The 26,030-nt window shown below is 42.3% G+C and overlaps 1 protein-coding gene across 2 annotated transcripts in view; it reads right to left on the minus strand.

The window, feature by feature from the left end:
- The window catches only part of ATP9B (ATPase phospholipid transporting 9B (putative)), an 851,783-nt gene that overhangs the window by 62,622 nt on the left and 763,131 nt on the right, over window positions 1-26,030 (minus strand). For both annotated transcript variants that reach the window (XM_063923317.1, XM_063923316.1), the window contains exons 16-20: window positions 14,164-14,325; window positions 13,531-13,623; window positions 10,022-10,105; window positions 4,594-4,764; window positions 3,781-3,879 (exon numbers count right to left, since the gene is read on the minus strand). In XM_063923317.1, coding sequence (XP_063779387.1) covers window positions 3,781-3,879; window positions 4,594-4,764; window positions 10,022-10,105; window positions 13,531-13,623; window positions 14,164-14,325 — 609 coding nt within the window. The remainder of the gene's footprint in view (window positions 1-3,780; window positions 3,880-4,593; window positions 4,765-10,021; window positions 10,106-13,530; window positions 13,624-14,163; window positions 14,326-26,030) is intronic.

Below are 26,030 nucleotides of genomic sequence, written 5' to 3' on the forward strand. Positions count from 1 at the left end.
GCAAATTCAGATTGTGCTGCTCTATTAGAAGTCTGAGAAATCACATATTCAAGAGAGGAAAAACACTCAGGTCCCCTGCTGGTATCTGTGCTAAACGAGTGCTATCCTGATTACATGGAATGGGGTCATCCTGAGAGGACATATCCTCTGCAGCATATGACACAGAGACCCTGGACATTGCTTAATGGAGACCACAGACACTCCACACACAAACAGGGGAGGGCAGACAGAGTCCCCCCCCCCCCCCCACCCCCACAAGAATGGCAAGAGAGACACAGAGATTGGAGCCAACCCACACACAGCGCTTTTAACACAAAGGGAGACCCCTTATCAGCGCTGACTGTGCACCTTATTAGGTTACACAGTCGTTTTGCAGCCTCCCCCCCTTCTACAACCCCCTGGTACCGTGAGAGATAGCTGGAGTTGTTGTGGAGGGACTTGCTTCTTCCGGGACAGCGCTGTGCCGGCAGGAAAATGGCGCTGAATGCTGCTGGGTCCTCTCTGAGAAGCTCCGCCCCCATAATGGCACTGTGTTCCTGCTCTTCATAAGATTATACTGGCCTGAGGTTTGATGCTGGGTGAGATCCTGGGACCCCGACAGGCTGTGTAACCAGTGTAGGGTGTAGGCGCTGGCTCAGGGCGCCCCTCACAGCGCCGCACTAAGTACCGATGAGCCTCCTGGAGCGCAGTTAATACTGCGCTCCTATCCTGATGCCGCCATCTTCACACCGCCCCCTGCTTGCTAGGGGGGGGGGGGCGGTGTCTCACTAGCCACGATCTTCAGCTCTGCAAGGGGGTGGCGGCATGCTGCTGGGGTGAGCTATCCCCTGTGGCAAGGAATGATCTATCCCCTCTGGAGCTCAGTGTCCAGTCAGCGGAGGCAGTAGCTCAGACCCCGCAGGGCGGACACTGATTCCCCTCTAAGTGCCTCGATGCAGGGAGGCTGTTGCCAGCAGCCTCTCTGTAAAACAATAAACTCTAAAAAGTAACTTTTACTAAGGAAACTCAGGAGAGCTCCCCTAGCTGTGACCGGCTCCTCCGGGCACATTTTCTAAATTGAGTCTGGTAGGAGGGGCATAGAACGAGGAGCCAGCCCACACTCTCAACCTCTTAAAGTGCCAATGGCTCCTGGTGGACCCGTCTATACCCCATGGTACTAATATGGACCCCAGCATCCTCTAGGACGTAAGAGAAACTAAGGTTGATAGAATCTGCAGTAGCAAACTGAGAAACAGGTCTATTACAAATAGAAAATTCTCAATAACAGAACCGAATGCTCTCTTATATATAATAATGACACCATAAAAGAAACCGTCACAAACATTTATACGTCTCTAGATCTCCTTCATTTAAACCCCCATAAAATGCAAAATAAATCTTTACTTAATCTATATAATTTGTTCCCTAACAAAATTTCCTCTATTCGACTGGATGGTTTCAACACTCCCATGTCTTAAAACATTAACTGTTATCAAAACTCCTAAAAACCAATAAATCCCAGGGTCCTTACAAATTCACAACTATCTACACCTTACCAAGCTTTTCAGCTTTTCCCTTGTGAGTACATATTTCTCAATCCAATGCAACATGTCCATATTGCCTTTCTTACTTGTCCAAGGTCAAAATCCTATCTCATGTGCTTATACTTTACCTACATTAACATTTACAGCATTATTATGGCAAACAGATGTAAAACTTATCTCTGATTAACCCAAAATATTTTAATTTACAAAAAAAAACCCCCACCATGACCTTCATTCTGCACATTTATATTACAATTCTTTTCATAGCTTCTTTCTAGGTGGACAGCTTAATTGGTAGTTATTCCGTGAACAACTATACTTTTAACAGTCAATGGGAAATGAGACATAGAAACAGATATTGTGGTAATTATACCATTGCTGAATGTTTTCTAAAATATTAGCGCACACGTATACCTAAAACAAAACCGCCAACAATTGATTAGCCTTCCAAATTTAATTTTAAAGGCCTTACACAACAAATTAACATAATTGTAATCTCCCTTCTTATTATAAACTATAGAAAAAACTCAAAGTAAATAGATTTTATTCAAGAAACTTAATTTGTGATGTTACTTTACGAAAAGGTCAACAAAAATTGATCTGAAGTTTTATCAGAAGCATTAATAATTTAATTGCAAATAGGAGTCTGCAGGGCCTAATCTGCTATTCTGATGTTTCACAACAAACTGCATTTACATGTAAATTATATTCTAATAATTATTTCTGTCGGAAAACTGCTTCATTTAGAAGAGAAACAGACATATGTCTTATCGGAGAAAGCCAAGAAGTCTTAACAACTTTGCCATTTTTATTTTGGGATATAAAACCATTTTATAATTAAAAGTGCATGAAAATTGCTGTCTCCTCATCACTCCGTTCAAAAAATAATTATTATTTAAAATATTCCATTGAGTGCTTAACATATTCCCATATATTTTATGTGTTTAATTATTTGCCATTTGGTAATTCTTCTGTGCAATGCAATAAAGAACATACCTTGTTAGTTGATGTATACGGGGATCAATGACAAGAATGCAAATAGGAGTGTTCAACTGAGAGCATTGGTAGGCACAAACTGAAGGTGTCTAAATAGACTGTTAGTGGTTACAAGGACAATAAGTAAGCTCCATGTATTAATAAGGAATCGCATAATCAAGCTGCTCAGACTGCCTACTTCACACGTCAGCTGCGGATTCTGGGAGACATGACTGCTCTTCCTGGAGTCAATACAGAGGCGTCACTATGGGGTTGCAGACTGCACCCAGGTGTCACCCTTGGAGGGGGTGACAACAAAATGCCAGCTCCTCCGCAGTGACAGGGAGACTGGTGCTGGACTGTGACATTACTGTGCAGCACCCAGATCTTATTACTGAGAGGCAGGCAGAGATTCCGGGGGCAGCCTCGCGTCTCTGGGAATACTGGGCACGCCCCCAGAGTGATATAATCAAGGACTTCCAGCAAAGCCATGGCCCCTTTATGCTAGGCCATGCCCCCTTTTCGTGTGCGCAGTAGCCTACATCATGCACACTGGGTGTCATCAATCCCAGTGAAGCCTCTGAGTCTGGAGAGCCAGAGGAGATTCGGGAATCTCCTGAATGCTCCAGGAGAGTATGTACAGTAGGTAAGCTTTAGCATGTATAAATGGGGATGTAGTTAAAATGCCGGATGTCTGGATCCCAGCTTTCAGGATACCGACGCCGGAATCCTGACAGCCAACATTATACCAACGCCTGTAATTCCCACTCGGTTGGTGGGTCTATGCCACCAACCGTGTGTTAATAGAACCCAGACAGCCGGCATCCCGTCTGCCGGGATATCATACCGGATCCTGTAAATGTTGTGAAGTGTGAATTATAAATGCGTGTTCAAGTGATACAATCCACTAATCTGAACCTTAAGGGCCTTAATTCATGTGCGTCACAACTGACATTCAGAGCCGCCAGAACACAGCTTTAGATTTAGCTGAAATCCCTGTTATTATATTAGTATATGTTACACAGAGTTTTGGCAAGTTTTACTTAGCAAATACTGTGAGCAACCCCCACTCCCTCCATAATATCTACTTTTCTATCATATCAATTGTATCATTATATTTTAACTTCAAATAAAAAATATTACTAAAATTATAATATCTACAATATGTACAGAAATGCAAGGAGTATTTTTGATATGCACACATCTGGTTTTAAGTATAGGATACTACACTCATACAGAATGAATGCTCGTATGTACAATCAGCTGTTACATAAAGACTTACTGGTCTGAAAATGTGAATATCCTGATTTCTCGATACTAAGTGAGAACTCTTTGCTATACATGTTGCTGTTTCCAGCTTGTCACCGGTAAGCATCCAAATCTAAATGCAAAAAAGTAAAATAAATATAAAAATTAAATAGATTTTTCTTATTTTGCTACAATTGTGATCAATAAGCCTGGTAATGTCACACTTTATACATTACATTAGTATATTTTATATACATTCCAGCTTAAGGAAGCGTAGGTCACCTGCGAAACGCGTTACAGTACACCAGAGAATACAAATGATTTTAGTTTTGTCTGAAAATCTTTGTTTTCTTCATTTTTAATGCCTCAAATATCTATCTTATACTGTTAGATCTTTTTTGTTGTTGTTTTTTTGTATTAAATAGTCTATTATTGTGAGAATGCACTCTCTAAAAACAACAATACATTGTCTCTACATTTGGGTAATATATTTTAATCCATATTGCTTTATATATAAATATTTATTTCAATGAATTACCCATTCATGATTTATAGCTCATTACTGAGTAATTAGAACTGTACCATCATTTTATTCCTGACTGGCATTCAGGTATAGTACCACATTCATATTTGTGAAACCACATTATAATCAGGTTTCATTTAGTCAGTGTCAGAGCACTATTTTTTGTATATATACTTAAGTTTTTTTATGGAAAAACCTCTTGTGCCACAGACTAAGATACCTCTTCTTTATAAATTCCTACTAATGGCAGGATAATTGTCCTGTAAATATAAGTATTTGTGTACAGTGTAGGACTATACACACACCACTGCTGGATACTCATACCTTTATACCAGCATTCCGTAGCATTTCCAGAGTAGGTCTGACATCAGCCTGTAGTTGATCCTCTACACCGGTTAAGCAAAGCAACTCCATTTCCCTCTCAAGGCTCTCTACCACGGCTGCCACCTTTAATGTTCTGTCATGAATACTTAGCTTGGCCTGGTTGTATCGGTTCTGAACAGAAAGGCAGTTTTACAGATATCACTTTAGTCACATGTTCAGAAAATTAAATACCAATAAATATATATAAATGCAAAATAAGTAACACATGGACAAGAAATGTAACTGGATAGCCCCAGGGGGGCGGCTGAGTATCTCCTAAAGCCTAATGCCGATTAGTACGTGCATGCGCAGGACCTGTTTTGCGATCACGCTCATCCTCGGATGCAGCAGCGGATCGCGCGTGCATCAGGAGGCTTCTATTTACACCAGATGCCTCTTGCCACATTAGTATATGTTAGCATGCTGCTGTGCGCAAGGATGCAGCAGTGATGCGAACAGTGCCCATATCAGAATCAGGCCCACAGTTTGCTGTGGTGATATGCCAGTGTAGAGTTGCATGTGATAAGCAATAAGTAACAGCCTGGGTGTTAGGTAGCAGAGGGAGCAGTGTTCTCCCAACATAACACAAAGTGGCGATGAGATGCTCCTGTCAAACGAATGAGGGTGATGCTGGCAACAGACATCTATAGGAAACTACATTTTTCTTGTATTTCTTTCTGTATAACTAAATGTAATAGACCAATGTGTTCTGTTTTGTACATACTTGTATCCTTATCTAAGCTGAACTGTTGATTTAAAAAATCTCTGGAGAGGTATACATAAAGTACCTGAAATGTCAAGTGCTGCGATAGAACAAAAAAGCTTAAATGGTGTGAATCCAACAATTAGCACAGAACATTTCTGCTCCCTATCAGACAGTAATCTGTCAGACTGAGGCAATATAGGAATGGGACAGGAAGCATCAGAGCCGGATTAAGAGAGGGGGCAAAGAGGGTGAGTACCTCCAGCCTGAGCTTACATGCACCAGCTCCTGTGCCAGCAGAAAACAAGTAGATTGAATCCGTCTCTCCAGAGTCTACCCATGATGCCGGCGTGGCTGGGACTGGGCGGGCCAGGAACCTATTCAGGAGGGCAGAATGCAGAGGAATCCACAATGTGTGGGGTCAGCTGGCATGGAGGCTGGTGTGCAGGCTGGGGGTGGTCAGGTGCCATCCCTGCTGGGTCAGGACATGGCTATTCATTGTGCTCCCTTCAGTGGCTTACCACAGCCCCACCCAAGTCATTACTGCTGCGACCAGAGCTCAGCTCCTTATGAGCAGTGTTCACAGCATTAAAGTTCACTGTATAGTCAGCAGGGGCAGGCTGGTGCGTGTTGCTGTGTGGAGGCTGCACTAAACAGAGATTGCAGCTGGGAGATCTGTAGAAAATGCTCCCGGGGTCACAGGCAGCAGGTCCCCAATTTCAAAGCAGCTGCTTCTGTAGAAACACCCCTGCGAATGGGGCTATTTAGCTCAATTTGAGGATAGGTATGTGGACATATCTGTATAAACCAATTTAAAAACAGGTACAGCAACGACTAACCGGCACCTCTTTTTATCCCGACACATCAGGTGCCAGGGGAAGTTAGGCTGCGGAGAGGCTCATTTAGGCTGCTGGGGAAGTCAGGCTGTGGGAGGTTTAGGTGCTGCGGGGGGAGTAAAGCTACGTACACACTGACAGATTTTTTTTGATTGACCTGACAATCGGACGATTTTTTTGGAAATTGTTGGCATCAATATCTGAGCTACACACAATAATTTTTATTTTTTAAAGTTACGAATTTTTGACCACATCACTGCATTTGTATATGTCCGCACACCAGGTGGATGACCTAATGACAGGAAAATATAGGAAATATGGGCAGATTATTGAGAATGCACACACACTGCTCAATGTCAGTAGATTGTGGCCAAGCTCTTTGGTTTGGAATGATAGAGCCGAATATCGATTGTTTGTGCATGTGGGCAATTATTGGCAAAACGCTGACGCGTCCTTCATACAAACTATACAATAAACTTGGCTGAGAATCCGATTATTGGCAAATTGGCCTAATAATTGAATAGTGTGTACCTAGCTTTAAACTGCGGAAGGTCCACTGATAATCTAGCAAAATGGATAAACCAGCACAGTGATGTAACCAAGGGTGCGGATTATCTGTGGTGTATGTGTTTTAAAGTTATTTAAAGTTCACTATGTTGTTCACTAAGACATAGGGGTATATGCAATTGCGGTCGAATTCCCGAAATTGTCGAATTTCGGGTCATTTTCGCCAAAAAAAAAAAATCGTCAATGCAATTCAGTGCTTTCCGTCAAAAAAACGGACTTTCAAAATTCGACTTTTTGAAATTCGACTTTTTGCAAATTCGACTTTTCTGCAATGATACAAGTGCTGCAATTCGACAAAAGCATATTCAATTCAAGTTTGGAAATTCGACAGCAGTGCTTTTAGACAGTAAATTCGTCATTTTCAATCCGCCACACTTTGGAGGGTGAAAACAATAAAAAAAATTTTAAACATGTTTTTTTTGGTTTTTTTTTTTTGGGGGGAATAGCATATCTATTTATATTAGAAGGGATTAGGTACTTTTTTTTTTTTTTTTTGGAGGCACAAGTATTATTTATATATTTTTTTAAATATTTTTTTTTATTTTTTTATTTTTTTTTAGTGCTGGAACGGTAAAATTAAAAAAAAAAAATGGCGTGGGGTCCCCCCTCCAAAGCATAACCAGCCTCGGGCTCTTCGAGCTGGTCCTGGTTCTAAAAATGCGGGGAAAAATTGGGCAGGGATCCCCCGTATTTTTAAAACCAGCACCGGGCTCTGCGCCTGGTGTTGGTGCAAAAAATACGGGGGACAAAACGAGTAGGGGTCCCCCGTATTTTTCACACCAGCATCGGGCTCCACTAGCTGGACAGATAATGCCACAGCCGGGGGTCACTTTTATACAGTGCCCTGCGGCCGTGGCATTAAATATCCAACTAGTCACCCCTGGCCGGGGTACCCTGGGGGAGTGGGGACCCCTTCAATCAAGGGGTCCCCCCCCCCAGCCACCCAAGGGCCAGGGGTGAAGCCCGAGGCTGTCCCCCCCATCCAAGGGCTGCGGATGGGAGGCTGATAGCCTTGAGTAAAATGACAAGAATATTGTTTTTTCCAGTAGTACTACAAGTCCCAGCAAGCCTCCCCCGCAAGCTGGTACTTGGAGAACCACAAGTACCAGCATGCGGGAGAAAAACGGGCCCGCTGGTACCTGTAGTACTACTGGGAAAAAAATACCCAAATAAAAACAGGACACAGACACCGTGACAGTAAAACTTTATTACACACTGCCGACACACACATACTTACCTATGTTCACACGCCGACATCGGTCCTCTTCTCCATGTAGAATCCACGGATACCTGAAAAGAAAAGATCAATATACTCACCTCAGCCAGGGTCCAGAGATAAATCCACGTACTTGGCAAAAAAAGAAAACGGACACACGGACCACCGGACTGAAAGGGGTCCCATGCTGACACATGAGACCCCTTACCCCGAATGCCGGGACACCACGTGACTCCTGTCACTGAAGTCCCTTCAGCCAATCAGGAAGCGCTACTTCCGTGGCGCTCACCTGATTGGCTGTGCGCTGTCTGTGCTGTGACAGCGCATCGCACAGCTCCGTCCATTAGTTTCAATGGTGGGAACTTTGTCATCAGCGGTGGGGTTACCCGCGGTCAGCCGCTGACCGGCGGGTGACCTCACCGCTAGCCGCAAAGTTCCCACCATTGAATATAATGGACGGAGCTGTGCGATGCGCTGTCACAGCACAGACAGCGCACAGCCAATCAGGTGAGCGCCACGGAAGTAGCGCTTCCTGATTGGCTGAAGGGACTTCAGTGACAGGAGTCACGTGGTGTCCCGGCATTCGGGGTAAGGGGTCTCATGTGTCAGCATGGGACCCCTTTCAGTCCGGTGGTCCGTGTGTCCGTTTTCTTTTTTTGCCAAGTACGTGGATTTATCTCTGGACCCTGGCTGAGGTGAGTATATTGATCTTTACTTTTCAGGTATCCGTGGATTCTACATGGAGAAGAGGACCGATGTCGGCGTGTGAACATAGGTAAGTATGTGTGTGTCGGCAGTGTGTAATAAAGTTTTACTGTCACGGTGTCTGTGTCCTGTTTTTATTTGGGTATTTTTTTTCCAGTAGAACTACAGGTACCAGCGGGCCCGTTTTTCTCCTGCATGCTGGTACTTGTGGTTCTCCAAGTACCAGCTTGCGGGGGAGGCTTGCTGGGACTTGTAGTTCTTCTGGAAAAAACAATATTCTTGTAATTTTACTCTAGGCTATCAGCCTCCCATCCGCAGCCATTGGATGGGGGGGACAGCCTCGGGCTTCACCCCTGGCCCTTGGGTGGCTGGGGGGGGGGACCCCTTGATTGAAGGGGTCCCCACTCCCCCAGGGTACCCCGGCCAGGGGTGACTAGTTGGATATTTAATGCCACGGCCGCAGGGCACTGCATAAAAGTGACCCCCGGCTGTGGCATTATCTGTCCAGCTAGTGGAGCCCGATGCTGGTGTAAAAAATACGGGGGACCCCTACTCTTTTTGTCCCCCGTATTTTTTGCACAAGCACCAGGCGCAGAGCCCGGTGCTGGTTTTAAAAATACGGGGGATCCCTGCCCAATTTTTCCCCCGCATTTTTGGAACCAGGACCAGCTCGAAGAGCCCGAGGCTGGTTATGCTTTGGAGGGGGGACCCCACGCCATTTTTTTTTTGTGTTTTTCCCGTTTTTTTAAATCGCGGCAAAATCCGGCAAATCGGACGTTTTTCGCCCGCGGGACTGTCGAATCCGTTTTTCATTGAATATGGTGAATTCCGGCAGCCACCTGCCGGAATTCACCTGTCGAATTGTGTCGAATTTAAAAACGGCGATAATTTGCCGCGATTCGCCGTGAATTGCATATACCCCATAGACTTTCACATATGCATTGGAGAGTAAACATTTCTCAATATTAAATAACACTAAGGGGCATATTCAGTTAGCTGCGGGATAATTGTGGGCACTGACCAACTCAATCAGTGACCGATACCCCACATGTCAATTACCAGTCGGTTCATTTTTCCTCGCAGCCCCGGGAGCTGTGAGGAACAGTTGATATAAAAATATACCTCTAGTAATTAATGGGCAGGGAAACTCTAAAGATTCCACATTTTCGTCGGAATCAGTGGGTTACTGCATATTACCAAAGGTTTTACTATGTGGGGAAAAGGCTACATAATTGAATAGCTCCAGACATTATACCCAGACCTTACCCTGCATGGTAAAACTCGTGCCTAATTAGATATGCCTCTTACCTTGCTGCAACAACTACAATATGAAACCAGAAGAGAAAATACATCTGTACATACCTCAAAATCTTGATACTGTTCTTCAGTTAAAGATTTTTTGGCAACAACCAGAGTACGTAGTCCTTCTCTTGCCATGTTTCCACACTAGACAAAATTTAGTAAAATACTGTAACAGAAGTCGGATATACTGTAGGTTCAAAGAGTAATTTGGAACATTTCTGACAGTGCTAGAATGTCTTTAAATTGAAATCCTTTTGTGTGGGTTAGGCAAATGGTATCTAGCATACTGCAATTCTGTAGGGGGTGATGTACCACACAGGGGTCCGGTATGTAATACCGGTGGTCGGGATCCCGGCAGTTAGGAGACCGACGCTGGAATCCCAGCGGAGAGCGCAGCAAGTCCCCTTGCAATTATTCGGGCCTGGTGGCGAGCTTCGCTTAACACACTATTATATTCCCCCTTGGGTGGTGGCGTGGACCACCACCTGAGTGGGATCTGGAGGCTTTTGTCAGGATTCTGACCAGCAGCTTTTCGCCGGCTGTTGGGATTCCAATGTCGGTCTTCTGACCACCGGGATCCCGACAGCCGGTAAATTAACTGCATCCCCCCCACACAGCTCTACTCTAACTCACTGGGGTTTCCTTCCTACGTCCACTGCCTCACAAGATTTGGGCATATGTGTGAATATCAGTGTTTATTATGCTTATTCATTTTATAGCCACAGAATTTACGGGAATGAAGTCCCGCCAGTCAAAATCCCAGTAGAGGAATCCCAACGATCACAATGCCAACAGATCCCAAAGGTGAGTATTAGGGTCAGGATGCTGACCACTGGCATTTCATACTCAACCCAATTTATATGAATATGAATGGATTGAAACTGTCACCACTGGGGGGAGGTAAGGTATAGGCCAGTGGTTCTCAACCGTGATCCTCAAGTACCCCCAACAGTTCATGTTTTCCAGGTCTCCTCACAGGATTGCAAGTGAAATAATTTGCTCCATCTGTGGGTCTTTTAAAATGTGTCAGTGAGTAATGAATAAACCTGTTCAACTGCTCGGTGACCTGGAAAACATGAACTGTTGGTGGTACTTGAGGACCGAGGTTGAGAACCACTGGTATAGGCACTAAGGGGGAGGGTTTAGGGTTAGGCTGTGGGAACAGGGGGTAACATACTTACTTTCCCCTGTCGGAATTTCAAATATTGGAATGCCGGCATCAGTATTGTGACTGCCAGGAAATCATATTGAACCTTTCCCGATGTTGGCCCCCAGAGCTACAACCATCTGCAGATTGTGTCCATAGATTTGGGCTGTAGTTCCGTCAGGGTTCCCCTGGAAATGGCTGCTGTGCATAGCCGTCAGTGGGACCACGCATGCTCAGAAGCTCCAGCAGCTCTTACAGCACATCGCAGGGACAAGCTCCCGTGTCCCTGTGGGTGCTGGATCATACATTGCAAAATGATCATGGGCACTAATATTGCGGCCATATTGCGCATTGCAAATGTGATCTATGATAAATGGGCCCCAAAGTTGCTAACTAAGCTTGATAGATAAAGACAAATAGTTTGCATTTTAAAGAGACTTCACTGAATTTTACAGCGTTTTATTCAGTATATAGAACAATAGTTACTCTGCACATCAAAAGCACATTGTCTGAAATGTACATATTTAAAGTGTAAAATAAGCACAATACATAAATATTATTGAAATTAATGTCCTGTGAATGTGTGTATTCTTAAATCATTTACAAACTATTGCCAATTTCTGCTATAAATCTTTTTTCTTAAACATTACTTAAGTATTAGCATTTAAACTCCATAATTATTCAAAATAATCATCTCTCAACTATCTTCTAAAAAACATAAGCTTAATAAATGTCATTGGGTGAAGAGATATATTGATTTGACCTCATATTGCAAAATAAATTAAACCAAGTTTTTTTTTCTTACAATTAATTATGCATCATTATCGCCAAAAGTAATTTTTATGACATTTTGCTAGGTCTTCAGGGAGTTTAATTTAATCATGCCACTGATTAAGTGAAAATGGCCTGCAGCATATATTGATTCATATTGCCAATACCATCATCAACATATGCATGGTGATCACTCTATTACTATATTGTCAGCACAGAGTGTTAGATTAAGATGATTACAGACAAACAATGACTGAAAATAAGCTGTGAACAAAACACAATGCTCTATATACTGGTAAGCGGAGATGAACTTAATGTCCGCCTGGCTCACTGCTTGCAGAGGCTACGATGACGATATGAGGGGGGAGACTGGTAGTCAAATAAACACAATTGTGCAAAATTATAAAGCTGTCTTTCACTGTAGGGAGAAATAGATTATATACCATTATATAAAACCTGAAGCTGCAAAATAATAATGTAACTTCACATTAATGAAGAGAATGTGATTTCAGCTACTACTCCTACATATTTTGAACAGTACTTTGGTTTAGTGTCTAAACAGTGTAAACATAACAAAAAAGTAAAATAAAGCCCAAATAAAAACAATGTAATTACATAACAATGTGAACTATTCATTGTCATTGGAGCACAGTAGTAAGATCAGGGAGCCTTTTGCAGTGTCTTATCTGTAGGGCACAGTATGCTAAAAAGACTGTTTGCTAAAAGCCAGCGGCAGGGGGCAGTTTCATATCCATCTGTTACCACATAGTAATGAACATGTACACCAATTCAATAAAAGGTGATAACGTTGCAAAAATTACAATCACTGCATTTGACTGTTGAAATAAAACAAATAAACCAGCTAAAGATGCTGTGCAACTGGTCCATATACTACATTAGCTTACAGTGTCTGTTAAAGTAGCAAGCAAGAAGACCATCTCCTACGTGACTTATGACACACAAAGCCTCACTGTAGTTTTTTTGGGCACTTTACAAAAATGAATCAGTGTTGTAATACTTGATTCTAAGACTACCTATCTACTAAAGCTTTTACTCTTATTTATATACAGTAGGTCATCCTGCCTAGGATTATGATGTCCCGGCCTAACTAGACCCTCTATTAGGATTTAATTTCCTATATGCTTTCAAACAAAAATGCAAAATTCACAAATAAACCCTGCAGCATATGACTGAATTGATGGCTGGATTGCCCCACAGTCTTTTTGTGACTGCACACTGCTCATTATTTACCATCACTATTTATAGGAAAAGGACAAGTTAGTCTACAGTATATAATAATTATTGTAGTTGAGCTGTAATATGCCACAGTGATCCACAGTACCAGCCAATGGTGAAAACAGAGCATGCATAAAGCAGGGACTCACAAGGTAGACAACATGAATGCAGATGAAGGTTTTGACTTAAGCACTGCCAGTCCATCACCACCATTTTCTGGTCTTCAGTGAATACAATATGAAGAATGCAATGAAAGGGAATGCAATATACATTTTAAGTATTTTTTGATTTGTTGTGAAAATACTCTTGCATTTATTGTTAATGATTGTGATGAAGAAAATCACCCTGTATTAGTCACATAAAGACAGTAAATGTATAATTTAAGTGACAAGTGAGAGTTTTTGTCAAGACTTACCTCTTCTTCTAACCAGTCATTATACTGTACAATGCTAGCCATGGCAACATCAGCCCCTTTCATATAGAATGTGATCTCTCCCGAGGACTCCTCCTGAAACAGCAGCCACAACATGGAGATAATTTGAGATATGAAGGAAGTGAAGCGATGTGAAGTGAAGATGTACATGTTGATGTGAAGATATGTACAGTATATCAATGCGAAGTAAAGATATTCATGGTGATGTAAAATGAAGATATACATTGATGCAAAGTGAAGATATTTATATTAATGCAAAGTCAAGATAGATATATATATATATATACATATATATGTTGAAGTGAAGATATGTATATTGATGTGAAGTGAAGATAGGCAAGTTGGTTAATTAGATTCTGAAAAAGAAATTAACTCTAGTGTACATGTGGTTGGGAATATAGTTTGCAAGAGCCACTATGGCAGGGACTGATGTGAATGACCAAATATTCTCTGTAAGTGCTGCAGAATACATGTGTGTTATATAAATCACTGCCAGCAATGATGATGATAATTAAAAATCAAGTTAATGATGATTTAGTCTATTTCATAACTAGTAAATAAAGTGAAAACCCCACCATTACCCCTGCTCACACCTCTCCATAAAATACTCCTTACTCTGACTATGATGCCCATCCGTTTGCTCTCAGAAGTAAAAGGAAAGATCTGGAGAATAAAGAACGTCAGAACCTGTCCACTAGGTGTTTTAAGCTGCATTGAAGTCAAATCTCGATTGACAAGAGTGAGGCCAACACTTTCGGACCACTGCACAAGTGCCACCTGAATAAAAATAAACAAATTCCAGGTGTCATTTATACTGTATGTATAATAATAGAGTGAACTTATAAATCTTACTTTAGAAGAACATTACATTTTATTTATTTATTATTTTTAATTTTGTATTTTTATTGAAAAGTTTTCAATCTACATATAAACAAAAAAAGGAACTGTAATAATAAAGACATTAAAAATAAAACATGCAACAGCAATTGAATGCATAAAGAACAAACACCGGAAATATCAAAAGTATGACTTGCAAGTATTGGATAAACAGACAAGTATATGAACAAAATAGTCTAAAGTGTATTGGAGAACCATATTAAAAGTAGTGAAAAAATGAATTGACTGAGCAAATGCAGGCACCCACTGAACACATATACTCCCTAGTCAGCAGAGTGCTCCCGCTTTAGAGCATACTGAGAGGCTTGCCAAGAGGACCAAACCTTATCAAACTTTAATGGATATTTTACTCTTACCATCCTTAATTTGGAGGCAAATAATCCAGCAGATGGGTATGAATCCCAGTTCTACTGATGATACAGTGCACAACCTGAGATTAGAGTTTAGCTATCATGGGACAAAACTACAATAAATGGCAGAAACTTGCATCTTGTGCACAACATTTCGCACAGGAGGTAGATGACCTAGCTTATTCAGCTTCACTGGGGTACAATATACTCCATACAAAATATAAAGTTGTATTTGCTGATATTGAGCATAAGATATTGCTTTTAGGGAAAAACTCATAATAACAGCCAAGTCATCACTCAAGAGGGGCCCCAAATCAGTCTCTGAGGTAAGCCTTAGGGTTTGCAGCACATTACCAACATGTCATTGATTCTATTTATAACTGAGTTGCATAGGGCTCAGCGAGTCTCTGACTTGGGGCAGGTCAGACAATTCTACAGGCTTTTCTGTGTAGTACTTCATTCACCCATTCCGCATGTGACATATAAGACCTATACTCTTGCTTCAGAAGACCTACTCTCCATATTCACATAATTCATTGTCAATGTTACCACTGATATGCTAAAACAAAACAAATAGATGGGAATTCAGATTTGCTGTTTGGAATCTTGGGTTTCTAGAGACCGAAAGATACCAAAGTAAGATTATCATGCCTAACACATACTAAAACACATGTACAGGTTACCTTCTTCGGGAATTCTCATCATTAATAAATTGCTCAGCTGAGCTCCTCACAGTGACAAACTTGTTGAACTATCTGTATGTAGCAAGCATCCTATTGGCAACTCCTATTGCTCCCTTTTCTTTCTTTTTTTTTTGGGGGGGGGGGGGGGAGTTATGAACTATCTGGATAATGGGCTAATGAATCCCTGTAATGATCCCTGTAGTCCCAAACTTGTGAAATGGCTTAGTTATGTATTTTAGTAATATCTTTATCCTGTGTTCTAGCCCTCAAAGAGAAATACATTTGTGATTTTTCTCCAATACAGATCCTTTCTAGTGCTATAGATTTCCTTCTAACAAGAATCAGACACTGTAAACAATAACCAATACTGTGTAGATAAAATATAGATCATGTAATTAGTTATGTATTTGTGATGAGGCTTTAAAATTAATAAAACCAGTCTAGACTGCAACAAAACAAATAAAAGCAAATTTCTGTACGTCAACCAGTCAATAATATTGATGAAAGGATTGATCATAAGCAGCACAATATATTTAAAAAGAGTCAATTTCACTAAAAGTAAAAGAATTAAACTGATGGGAAGACAAACAATACTTTAGGTGACAAAGAAGAACCAGAATATTCTTTTCTTAGGTGTGATTTAAAAAAATAAATAAATGTAATAATTATTACATCAGTGATTTCCAACTATGCATGTGGTACATTTTTGAGACCAGAAATTTTAATTTTGCTTGACATTAATCATCACTCTTATTCTTTTAATAAAGGACAACAAATGACGATTCATATCTCCAGGGCCGTACCTAGGGTGATGCGGACGGTGCTCAGCACACAGCGCATTTGCCCTCTGGGTGCACCGGGGCACATTTACCCATGATCACCTGCCTATGTATGCACCGCCACCAGCTGCAGCGCTACCTGCTGTAATGCATAATAGCTGCACTGCTGCTAATAAACATTACAGTGGGCAGCACTGCAGTTGCCTGCCCCATGTAGTCCACACCCCATCCTCATCTCCTGCAGTGTCTGCAAGGAGTGTGAGAGAGACATCACGACTTTCCACTGGGCACAGAAGCCATTCCATAACATGGAGCACTCCATGGAGGCAGGAGAGGAAGACTTGCAGCTTGGTCAGGTCACTCAGAAGGGCAGGGTGACACCCGGAAGCGCAGTCCGGTATTTCACTGCTCAGGCTCAGAGGAAGAGGGTGGGAAAGAGGAACCACTGCTGAAGAGGTCCAGGGCTGTGTCACCGAAGGTGGGCAGAAAAGAGAGACCACAGCTTGGTACCTCCTCGGACCAGGAGAGCTTGCATGCATACTAAGGTAACTACTAATGAGAGATGGTGGGGCTCACACAGTGACATGGGGTACTTGCCAACATACACACATCTACATAATGTTTGTCTACAGCTAGTTAGTTGTCTAACTGCAACATTGCACCAGATTTTATCTAGCAACCAACATTGTACCAGATGTGCCCCTGGCTGGCAGTGTGGCTGCAATGTTGCATCAGATGGACCTCTGATTGGCAGTGTGGCTGCAGTGTGATAATGTCGATATTATCTTAAACGATAAAGCTATACCTTTAAACACACTTTTACCATGGAGCCGCTACGGCCGCTAAACTAAATATTCACTCTATATACCTTTTACGCTATTTGCGTAATGAGTCCCGTACCGCGTACGGACTCTGCGTACAAACGCCGCGCTGAGGGTACAAAGTACATGCAGCGTGTACACGCTCAATTGATACACCTTAAACCTTCGTAGTAATGCAATGCAATGATATTATACTTTACACCTTATGTAGCGCTGACGGTACAAAGTACCCGCAGCGCGTACACACCTTATTAATACACTTTTGAACCTTATACAGTTAGGTAATGTAATACACTTTAAACCCTAGCAGGGAAAAGAGGACACAACACCGATTTGTAGTTAAACACTGGGTTCCGACACTACAGAGTAATATATCTGAAAGGGGGTTAACAATACAATTTATACACTACAATACAACAGAGTAAATGGCTACAGTCAATGTACATACGTGAGAATATTCGCATGCGCTTCCTGGTCCAGTCCTCCGCTAATCAGGTAGATAGCGTTAAGAGTCTTCTGACTGGCCGGCCTGCAGCAGGCTTTATTTATACAAGTCTTCCAAAAGCAATACAATGGATACTGTAATCCCTTTGTCCATTGGACACAGGGATGCATCTTTACATTACAGGAGAGGTCATAGGTTGATTTGAAAAGGTGGGCGATGTCTTTCTCAACTGCTCTTGTGGGTGGTCTCCTCTGGATTCCCGCCGCATACATAATATACAGTAAATACAGTTTAAACCTATATTCTGCTTCTGCACATAACTATCCTCAGGAACATGCGATCTTCCGCAAACCAACACCGGAATGTTACCCTTAAAATACCCTACAGCTGGATACCAAACACCCCCTTATAACCTTAGTCTGTCCCCTCCTATCATGCAAAGGTGAATCCCTCCGTTCTGAAATCATTTAAACTGTTGATACTTGCTGATGTGGTGCAGGGGGACTATGTGTTCAATGTGCACTATTTGTATTAAATATGTAATGTTTTGATAGCCCTCTATGCGCTCACAAACTCCGCCGTAAATACCCATACCACGCGCAGGATCGCGGGAGCGACCATACGCAAATTGCGGATATGTGCACGCACGGCGGAACAAGTGCACGCGCAGCGGGCATGTGTGTGTATTTTATACGTGCTGTGTGTTCTGGAATATTTTTCGACTTTGACAAGTGTTGTATTAGATGTAGCCCTGCCTGGCAGTGTGGCTACAGGGTTGAACCAGATGCGTCCCTGGCTGGCAGAGTGGCTGCAGCATTGCCACAAATGTGCTCCTGGCTGGCTGTAGGGTTAAGGAAACAGATTTATGAATTCAGTAAAATCACAGCTTTGTTAAAGTGGTAATGTCCAACATTAATTGTAGAGGAATGATGAGGAGGAATGAGGTGGAGGGGCTCTATCGGGCATAATGTGCATAAGCAGATCTACTGTACTGTTGTGTAATGTGTGTATGGGGTTCTTCCCCCAACACTGATGTAGATAGCACCCCCTGTGGAGCACGTATATATTTTACACTGTTTTACTTTTAGTGAGTGTGGACACCCACCTTTTTAGGCCACACCCCCATTCATTAATGGGGCTCCGTGTTGCTCTCTATGCCCCTGGCACTACCATGGCATAGTGTGTATAAGAGGCTCTTCTGTGGCGTAACTTTTATAAGGTGCTCTACTGTGGTGTAACATGTATAAGCAGCTCTACTGTGGTGTAACATGTATAAGCAGCTCTACTGTGGTGTAACATGTATAAGCGGCTCTACTGTGGTGTAACATGTATAAGGGGCTCTACTGTGGTGTAACATGTATAAGGGGCACTACTGTGTGGCGTATTGTGCATAACGGCCACTAAAGTGTGGTGTAATATGAACTGTTACTACTATGTAGCCACACCTCTTCCCTATAAAGCCACGCTTCTATATTTTTGGGGTACACCTTCAGCATACACTGTCCCTATTCTGAATATGAAATAACATTTCTGAGTCTAAAAGCTTCCTATTCTATTGTATCATAGATATATGCCCAACATTGCATTGTTACAATTAGCATTACAGACAGATATGGGTATGCTGCAAAGATTATATTGTACTGTCAGAACCCATGTATAGCCCAATATTTGTATGATACCCATACTTTCTTAACATCTCCAGGTATTAATGATAATCACATACTGTAAGTGTAACTGCTGTACGTTTCACTTGTAAAGTGCTTCAGGAATGGATTTTATGAATACAGTCTTGAATAGACTTTGTGAAGGATGTTATTTAATATACAGGACTATGGACCTAATTCAGACCTGATCGTAGCAGCAACTTTGTTAGCAGATGGGCAAAACCATGTGCACTGCAGGGGGGGGGGGGGGGGCGCAGATATAACACGTTCAGAGAGAGTTAGATTTGGGTGGGGTGTGTTCAAACTGAAATCTAAATTGCAGTGTAAAAATAAAGCAGCCAGTATTTACCCTGCACAGAAACAATATAACCCACCCAAATCTAACTCTATAAGAAACGATCATGTCTAATGTGAGGCCCATTCCAGTCTCTTTGGCTGTCATTCTTCCAGAAGCTACATTTACATCTGCATTACAACCAATATGATTGAGAGAAGCCCCACCACAAGCGCAATGTATTCTTGGCGACCCAGACGAGGTAGAAAATCAAAATTTTCAGTGGCCTCCATTTATCTTATCCACCTGTGACAGGTGTAATTTATTTTAGGATTAGGAGGAACAACTTCTGAGTGTAAATATAGAAACGTGCACTTATAACAATATTATATGGAAGTCTGCAAGACTCTGGTTTTGTGATATGATAGAAGAAGCCCTGAACACCACCTGGTGCTATTTGTTTGGCACTCTAAATACAATATAATTGAAAAACTTTAAGCATTATAACATACACTGTTCTAATGCAGGTGATCAATTGCCAGCAACATAACTGACATCACTGGCTCAAAGGGAGGGGGGGGGTAGGGTGGAGAGTGTGGGGGGGGGGGGGGGGGGGAAGGTGTCTAATTACTGGGGGCCCTGCAGCGGCCCCCTCTAACCCTGCTTCCTGAGTATACTTACCTTGATCCTGGAAGCAGGTCCCTCCTCCTCAGCGCCATTTTCCCAGTGATAACTTCAGGAACTTGGTGCTACGCAGTGAAAGCAGAGACACTGTGCCATAGTCTTTGCCCTCTAGTATACATGCACCATCTTCCCGAATATCACTGGGAAGATGGCGCTGGCCAAGGGACCCACTTCCTGGCTCAAGATAATATGCTGTTGCGTGTTCCCCTCCCCAGCACCCCCCCCTTTCTAGTCTGCACAGCCCCACAATTAATTTTTTCGTATCATGTATTTTTTTGGTAGGAGATGTGGACACGCCCCCCGTTTAGGCCATGCACCTATGCAGTATCCGGGCCCAGCGCTGCTCTGTACGGCCCTGATTATCATAGTTCATACTGTTGATCACACCTGGTTATCAGCCTAAGGTCAACGTATTTTATTTTTACAGATGCCTTATTCTGTACTTAAGAAAAAAAAGAACAATGTTTCTTTGGGTACACACGGTAAGATTTTTTGCACTATATTGCACACTATCTGGCAAGGGTGCGATATAGTGCACTATATTGTATGCGATATAGTGCGGTGCTTGCTTCCACGGGTCGGATCCGATGTTCTATACTGGATGAACATGCAGCTCAATTTTGGCTAGATAGTACACTATCTAGTGCTTATCATACCGTCTGTATGTTAATGTACGCTATTGTATCCAATTTGTGTCATGACAATAGTAAGAAGCCATATCTATGCTATAAATCCTATTGTGCTAAATCTTATGCTATATCTTACCGTGTGTGTACACTATTTAATTTGTTCAGCTCAGGGAAATAGTGTAGGATATCTTAACTTAAACAAACTCTTACCGTGTGTACCCAGTTTTAATATCTGCACTTGGTACTGTGTTAAGAATGGGGCAATGTCGCAGGTTATATTTTGAATAGAGCTACTATCCAGGCCCCATCCGAAGCAGCATGTCTCATCTGGTGACAAATTGCCCTTGCAGTCTGACTTGTTGGAACCAGAGACCGCACTGGGGTATTTTGAAGCTCTTTGTACTTTTTTCACAGTAAATTATTCCCACACTGTGTGTATACTTATCAAAAAATTACTATTCTTATTTACTTACATAGTACCATAGAGATTCTGCAGTAAAGTACAGTGAGAAATAGCACAATACACAAAGGACCAATAGACAAAATACGAATAACAATGAGCATTGTACATAATATATAATAAGGTAAGTTATATATCAGTATGTGTTGTACGGAACAAGGATGCACTGGTGAATAAAGGGGGGTGAACACGAAGACTGGAGAAGAAAAGTATAAACACTGACTGAAATGTCAACATTATCATTTAACATTATTATAATATAATTATTATGTTTACATAATTGTTTACATTATTTGCATTATGTTAACCCATAACATACAAATAAACGTGTTCTTTGCACTTAACGTCCCTAAATAGCTGCAAGTTCAACCGTTCAACATGTTACTGCCTATTATTCTCAGAAGAAAACCTTCAGTCACAGCTACCATTCTTCTCAGACCTCTAAACAGCAGTTATTTTTTTGACAAACACTTACCACCTACTAGCCTGAACTTTGGCTGCTGTTCCAACACTATCTAGTGGCAGCAACCCTATATATAATCTATTACAAAATGTCACTTTTAACTGTTCTAAAAACAAGGGATTTAATCACATACTATGTAAAAGCTATTCTACAAAAGTAGTCCTAAGGTGTAAAAAGTCTGCAGCTCACAATATTTTTGACCAAAACGATGGGAGTTCCAATTCCCTTTGAAATTCTGGCACACTTGTTAGCTTAAAATTACAATTAAAACAAAGCAGTAAATCAAACAGCATGGGCTTTTTAATTTTCATTAGCAGCAAGACATTAGTAAAATGATGTAGGACAATTACTCACAAGAAAACTACTGCAGGTTTTAATGCAGTGACCTTTGGCTTTCCAGCAATGTATCGGATTCCTAGATATAACTTTTAACTACCTCATTCTTTCATATAGATTATTGTTGCCAATACAGATAGATAACAATTGAATTACCAAGTCCTAAATTAACTAACCATTGAAACGATTTCAAGAAGATGAATGCGATTTATTTTCTGCTTACTGATATGGGACAGTCTGCAACTGTTGCATTTGCAGAACTTGTGTATAAATTGCTTATTTACGTAAGTACTGGAAACATTAAAGCTGTAACACACTGCTATTAAGGTTGGGCACCCACTGGCATTTGAACAAAGCAAATTTGAGTACTGGATGTGAAATGCAGATGTGTTTTACATGTAGTTGTTACAGTTTCACTCGCGTTCAAGTCAATGGAGATTGTCTTCAATGCACTGCACCATTCAGAAAACGCAAGGACCCCAAACACTGTGATCACTGTGAGTGCGTTTGGGTCATTGGAAGCAATGGGTTCCATTTTTACACCAACTCTTGTGAATTTTATTAGTTTTACATAATCTAGTACAATGCACAATTTGTGCACTCAAGGCCATAATTTACAGTAACGTTAATGTGGTAGACAAGATATAACCAAGACTGAAATTTAATAGAAAACTACACTTTTTTTTTATTATTTAAAGAAAACAATCAAAGCAAATGTGAAGATAACTTATGCAGAACAAAAAGTTGCCAGTGTGTTTCCATTTATTTCAAGGGTAATATAATAACAGTTAATACGAAAAAATAAGAATATACAGTAGAAGAAAATTAAAATACATTATTTAAAATATGTTAAGGCTGGGGATGTACTCAGATTTTTCAGTGGGTATTGCAGTCAGTATTAGGTTAGCCAGTTTTAGAGCAAAGTAGTATAGTAATAAACATTAATCATATACAGACTAGTATGGCATATAAATTGCATATACAGTATGACTAGTATGTTGACCTGATACATTTAAACCTTTGCATATTTAGGCCCATATTTATCAAGCCTCGAAGACTGAGAAATTGCACTGTGACAAAGTACCAGTCAATCAGCTCCTAACTGTCATTTTTCAAACAGAGCCTGTAAAAATAGGATTTTGGTACTTACCAGGTAAATCCTTTTCTTTGAATCCATAGGGGGCACTGGAGTACTCTTGGGATATGGACGGCTTCCTCAGGAACAAGGCACTGAATAATTAAATTTAGAACTCTCCTCCCCTCCATATCCCAGAGTATCTCAGTGTTTTTTACTGAGCCGAACAGGAGCTATAGAGAGGTTGACAATGGAGAAGTGTCACGATCCGGGTATCTGGACGCCATTTCTTACCCATCAGATGCCTCCTAAGGCTGGCTCAGCGCTCCAGGACCGGATCCCATCTGTTATCCTAATGTTCACATTCCTGCATCCTCTCCTGTCTCTCTGAGACGCTGTCACAGTAACGCCTTATTACATCTGGCATGGCGTCTCCTGTCTCCAGTGGCCGGCGCCGCCATTACTGTTTTCATTACCACATGGATTACAAACCAAACTTCCCTCCAAGTGTCTGCATGGGCGCAGCCATCTTGGATTCTGTCAGCTGATCATTTCCTCCAATCTGTTGTCAGTATTGTTAATCTGCATAATTGCCTAGCCAATCCCTTCCTTGCTGCAGGTATAAATACACTGTGCCTGAGCAAGGAAGGCGTCAGTGCTTTGGTTGTCAAACCTAGTTCCTGTTTGTCTCTCTCCTGTGATTGTCTTCCAGGTTCCAGCTCCTGTCTCAAGACTTCCACCATAGAGACCCGCACCAGCATTCCACCTGCGGTGTAGCCTGACTCTCCAGTCCATTGTGGATTCATCTGTTTCCAGCTACAACATTACCTGCTTCCAGCTCAGCTTCCAGCAGAGTACAGCTTCCCTTAAAGGGCCGGTGTCCTTTCTACACTTTACCACTCTCCACCGGTATTATTATTTCTCCGCTCTCAAGTTCTACATTTCAGTTCATATTTCATCGCTCCCAAGTTCATTTGTTATTTAACTGGTTCCAGCCAGTATCCACTCCGTGCTAACAACAGTCTGGTTCCAGCCAGTATCCACAGCAGCTGTTTTACCTTCAGCAACCCAGCTTTTCCTGGAACACCAGCTGGCACAATCCTGGGTTATCTCCATTGCTACAGTCGGGCCTGGTAAGGACTTTCCATCTAGAAGATCATAAGAACTGTCTCACACTACCAGTGCCCTGTGGCTCCTGCCATCCTGTAGTACCCAGGAACTGTATTTATTATTTGCTGACTTTTACGTTTTCTTTTACTGCTGCTGTGTTGCGGAGTTGTCATAATAAACATCATTGACTTTTATCCAAGTTGTCGTGGTCACGCCTTCGGGCAGTTATTATTCATGTTACTTACATGTCCAGGGGCCTGATACAACCTCCCAGGTTCCGGTACATCTCAGCCCCTACAACTGAGGCTGCCTCCCGTCAGCTCAGGCCCTCAGTTGTGACAGTAAGCACTGACCTAATGAATCCAGCCGGAGACCAGGATCAAGCGGCCAGGCCGATGCAAGAACTGGCAGCCCGACTAGAACATCAGGAGGCTGCACAGGGCCACATCATCCGCTGTCTCCAGGATCTCTCTACTCGGCTGGATGGGATTCAGACAACTCTCCGTGGATCAGGCGCCTCTGGTGCGTCAACCACAGTGACTCCAGCTATAACCCCACCCACCTTACCCATTTCTGCTCCACGTCTTCATCTTCCAACGCCAGCAAAATTTGACGGATCTCCAAGATTCTGCAGGGGATTTCTCAACCAGTGTGAGATTCAGTTTGAGCTACAATCTGGCAATTTTCCCAGTGACCGTACAAAAATTGCCTACATCATCTCTCTTCTCAGTGGCTCCGCCCTTGACTGGGCATCACCGTTATGGGAGAGGTCCGACACCCTGCTATCTTCTTACACTGCATTCGTGTCAACATTCAGGCGCATCTTCGACGAGCCAGGCCGGGTAACCTCAGCTTCATCCGAGATTCTCCGTTTACGCCAGGGGTCACGTACTGTAGGACAATATCTGATACAGTTCCAGATCCTGGCATCCGAACTGGCATGGAACGACGAGGCCCTGTATGCTGCATTCTGGCATGGCTTATCTGAGCTTATTAAAGATGAGTTAGCTACCAGAGACTTACCTTCTAAGTTAGATGAGCTAATCTCACTCTGCACGAAAGTTGATTTACGTTTCAGAGAGAGAGCAACTGAGCGTGGAAGATCATCTGCTCCAAAATCTTCTGCTCCTCCTCCTCGTCAACTGTCACCATCTAAAGATGAGCCCATGCAAATTGGCCGTTCCCGTTTAACTCCTGCTGAGCGCCGAAGACGTCTCTCTGAGTCTCTTTGTCTTTACTGTGCAGCTCCGTCTCACACCATCAATGCCTGTCCCGAACGTCCGGGAAAACTCCAAACCCTAGCTCGCCCAGGAGAGGGCCGGCTAGGAGTAATGATCTCCTCTCCATCTCCTCATGATTGTAATCTCCCAGTCTCGCTTCAAGTTGCTCAACGTTATCGGAACGTCATTGCTCTCCTTGATTCCGGAGCAGCTGGGAACTTTATTACTGAAGCCTATGTTAAACGGTGGTCCCTACCCACCGAGAGACTTCCTTCCTCCTTTTCCTTAACTGCCGTGGATGGCAGTAAAATTTTTGATACTGTTATTGCTCTAAGGACTCTACCAGTTCGTCTGAGAGTGGGAGTTCTTCATTCCGAACTTATTTCACTTTTAGTGATTCCAAGAGCCACACATCCTGTGGTCCTGGGCCTTCCATGGCTCCGTCTTCACAATCCTACAATTGATTGGACGACTACGCAAATCCTGGCATGGGGTTCCTCCTGTGCAGAGACATGTTTGTTTAAAGTATTGCCTGTCTGTTCTTCCTCCCCCAGGTCGTCTGATGTTCCACCTCCTCCATATCAAGATTTCA

Source organism: Pseudophryne corroboree, chromosome 5 (genome assembly GCF_028390025.1).
Source record: "Pseudophryne corroboree isolate aPseCor3 chromosome 5, aPseCor3.hap2, whole genome shotgun sequence".
In the NCBI taxonomy this organism is placed as follows: domain Eukaryota; kingdom Metazoa; phylum Chordata; class Amphibia; order Anura; family Myobatrachidae; genus Pseudophryne; species Pseudophryne corroboree.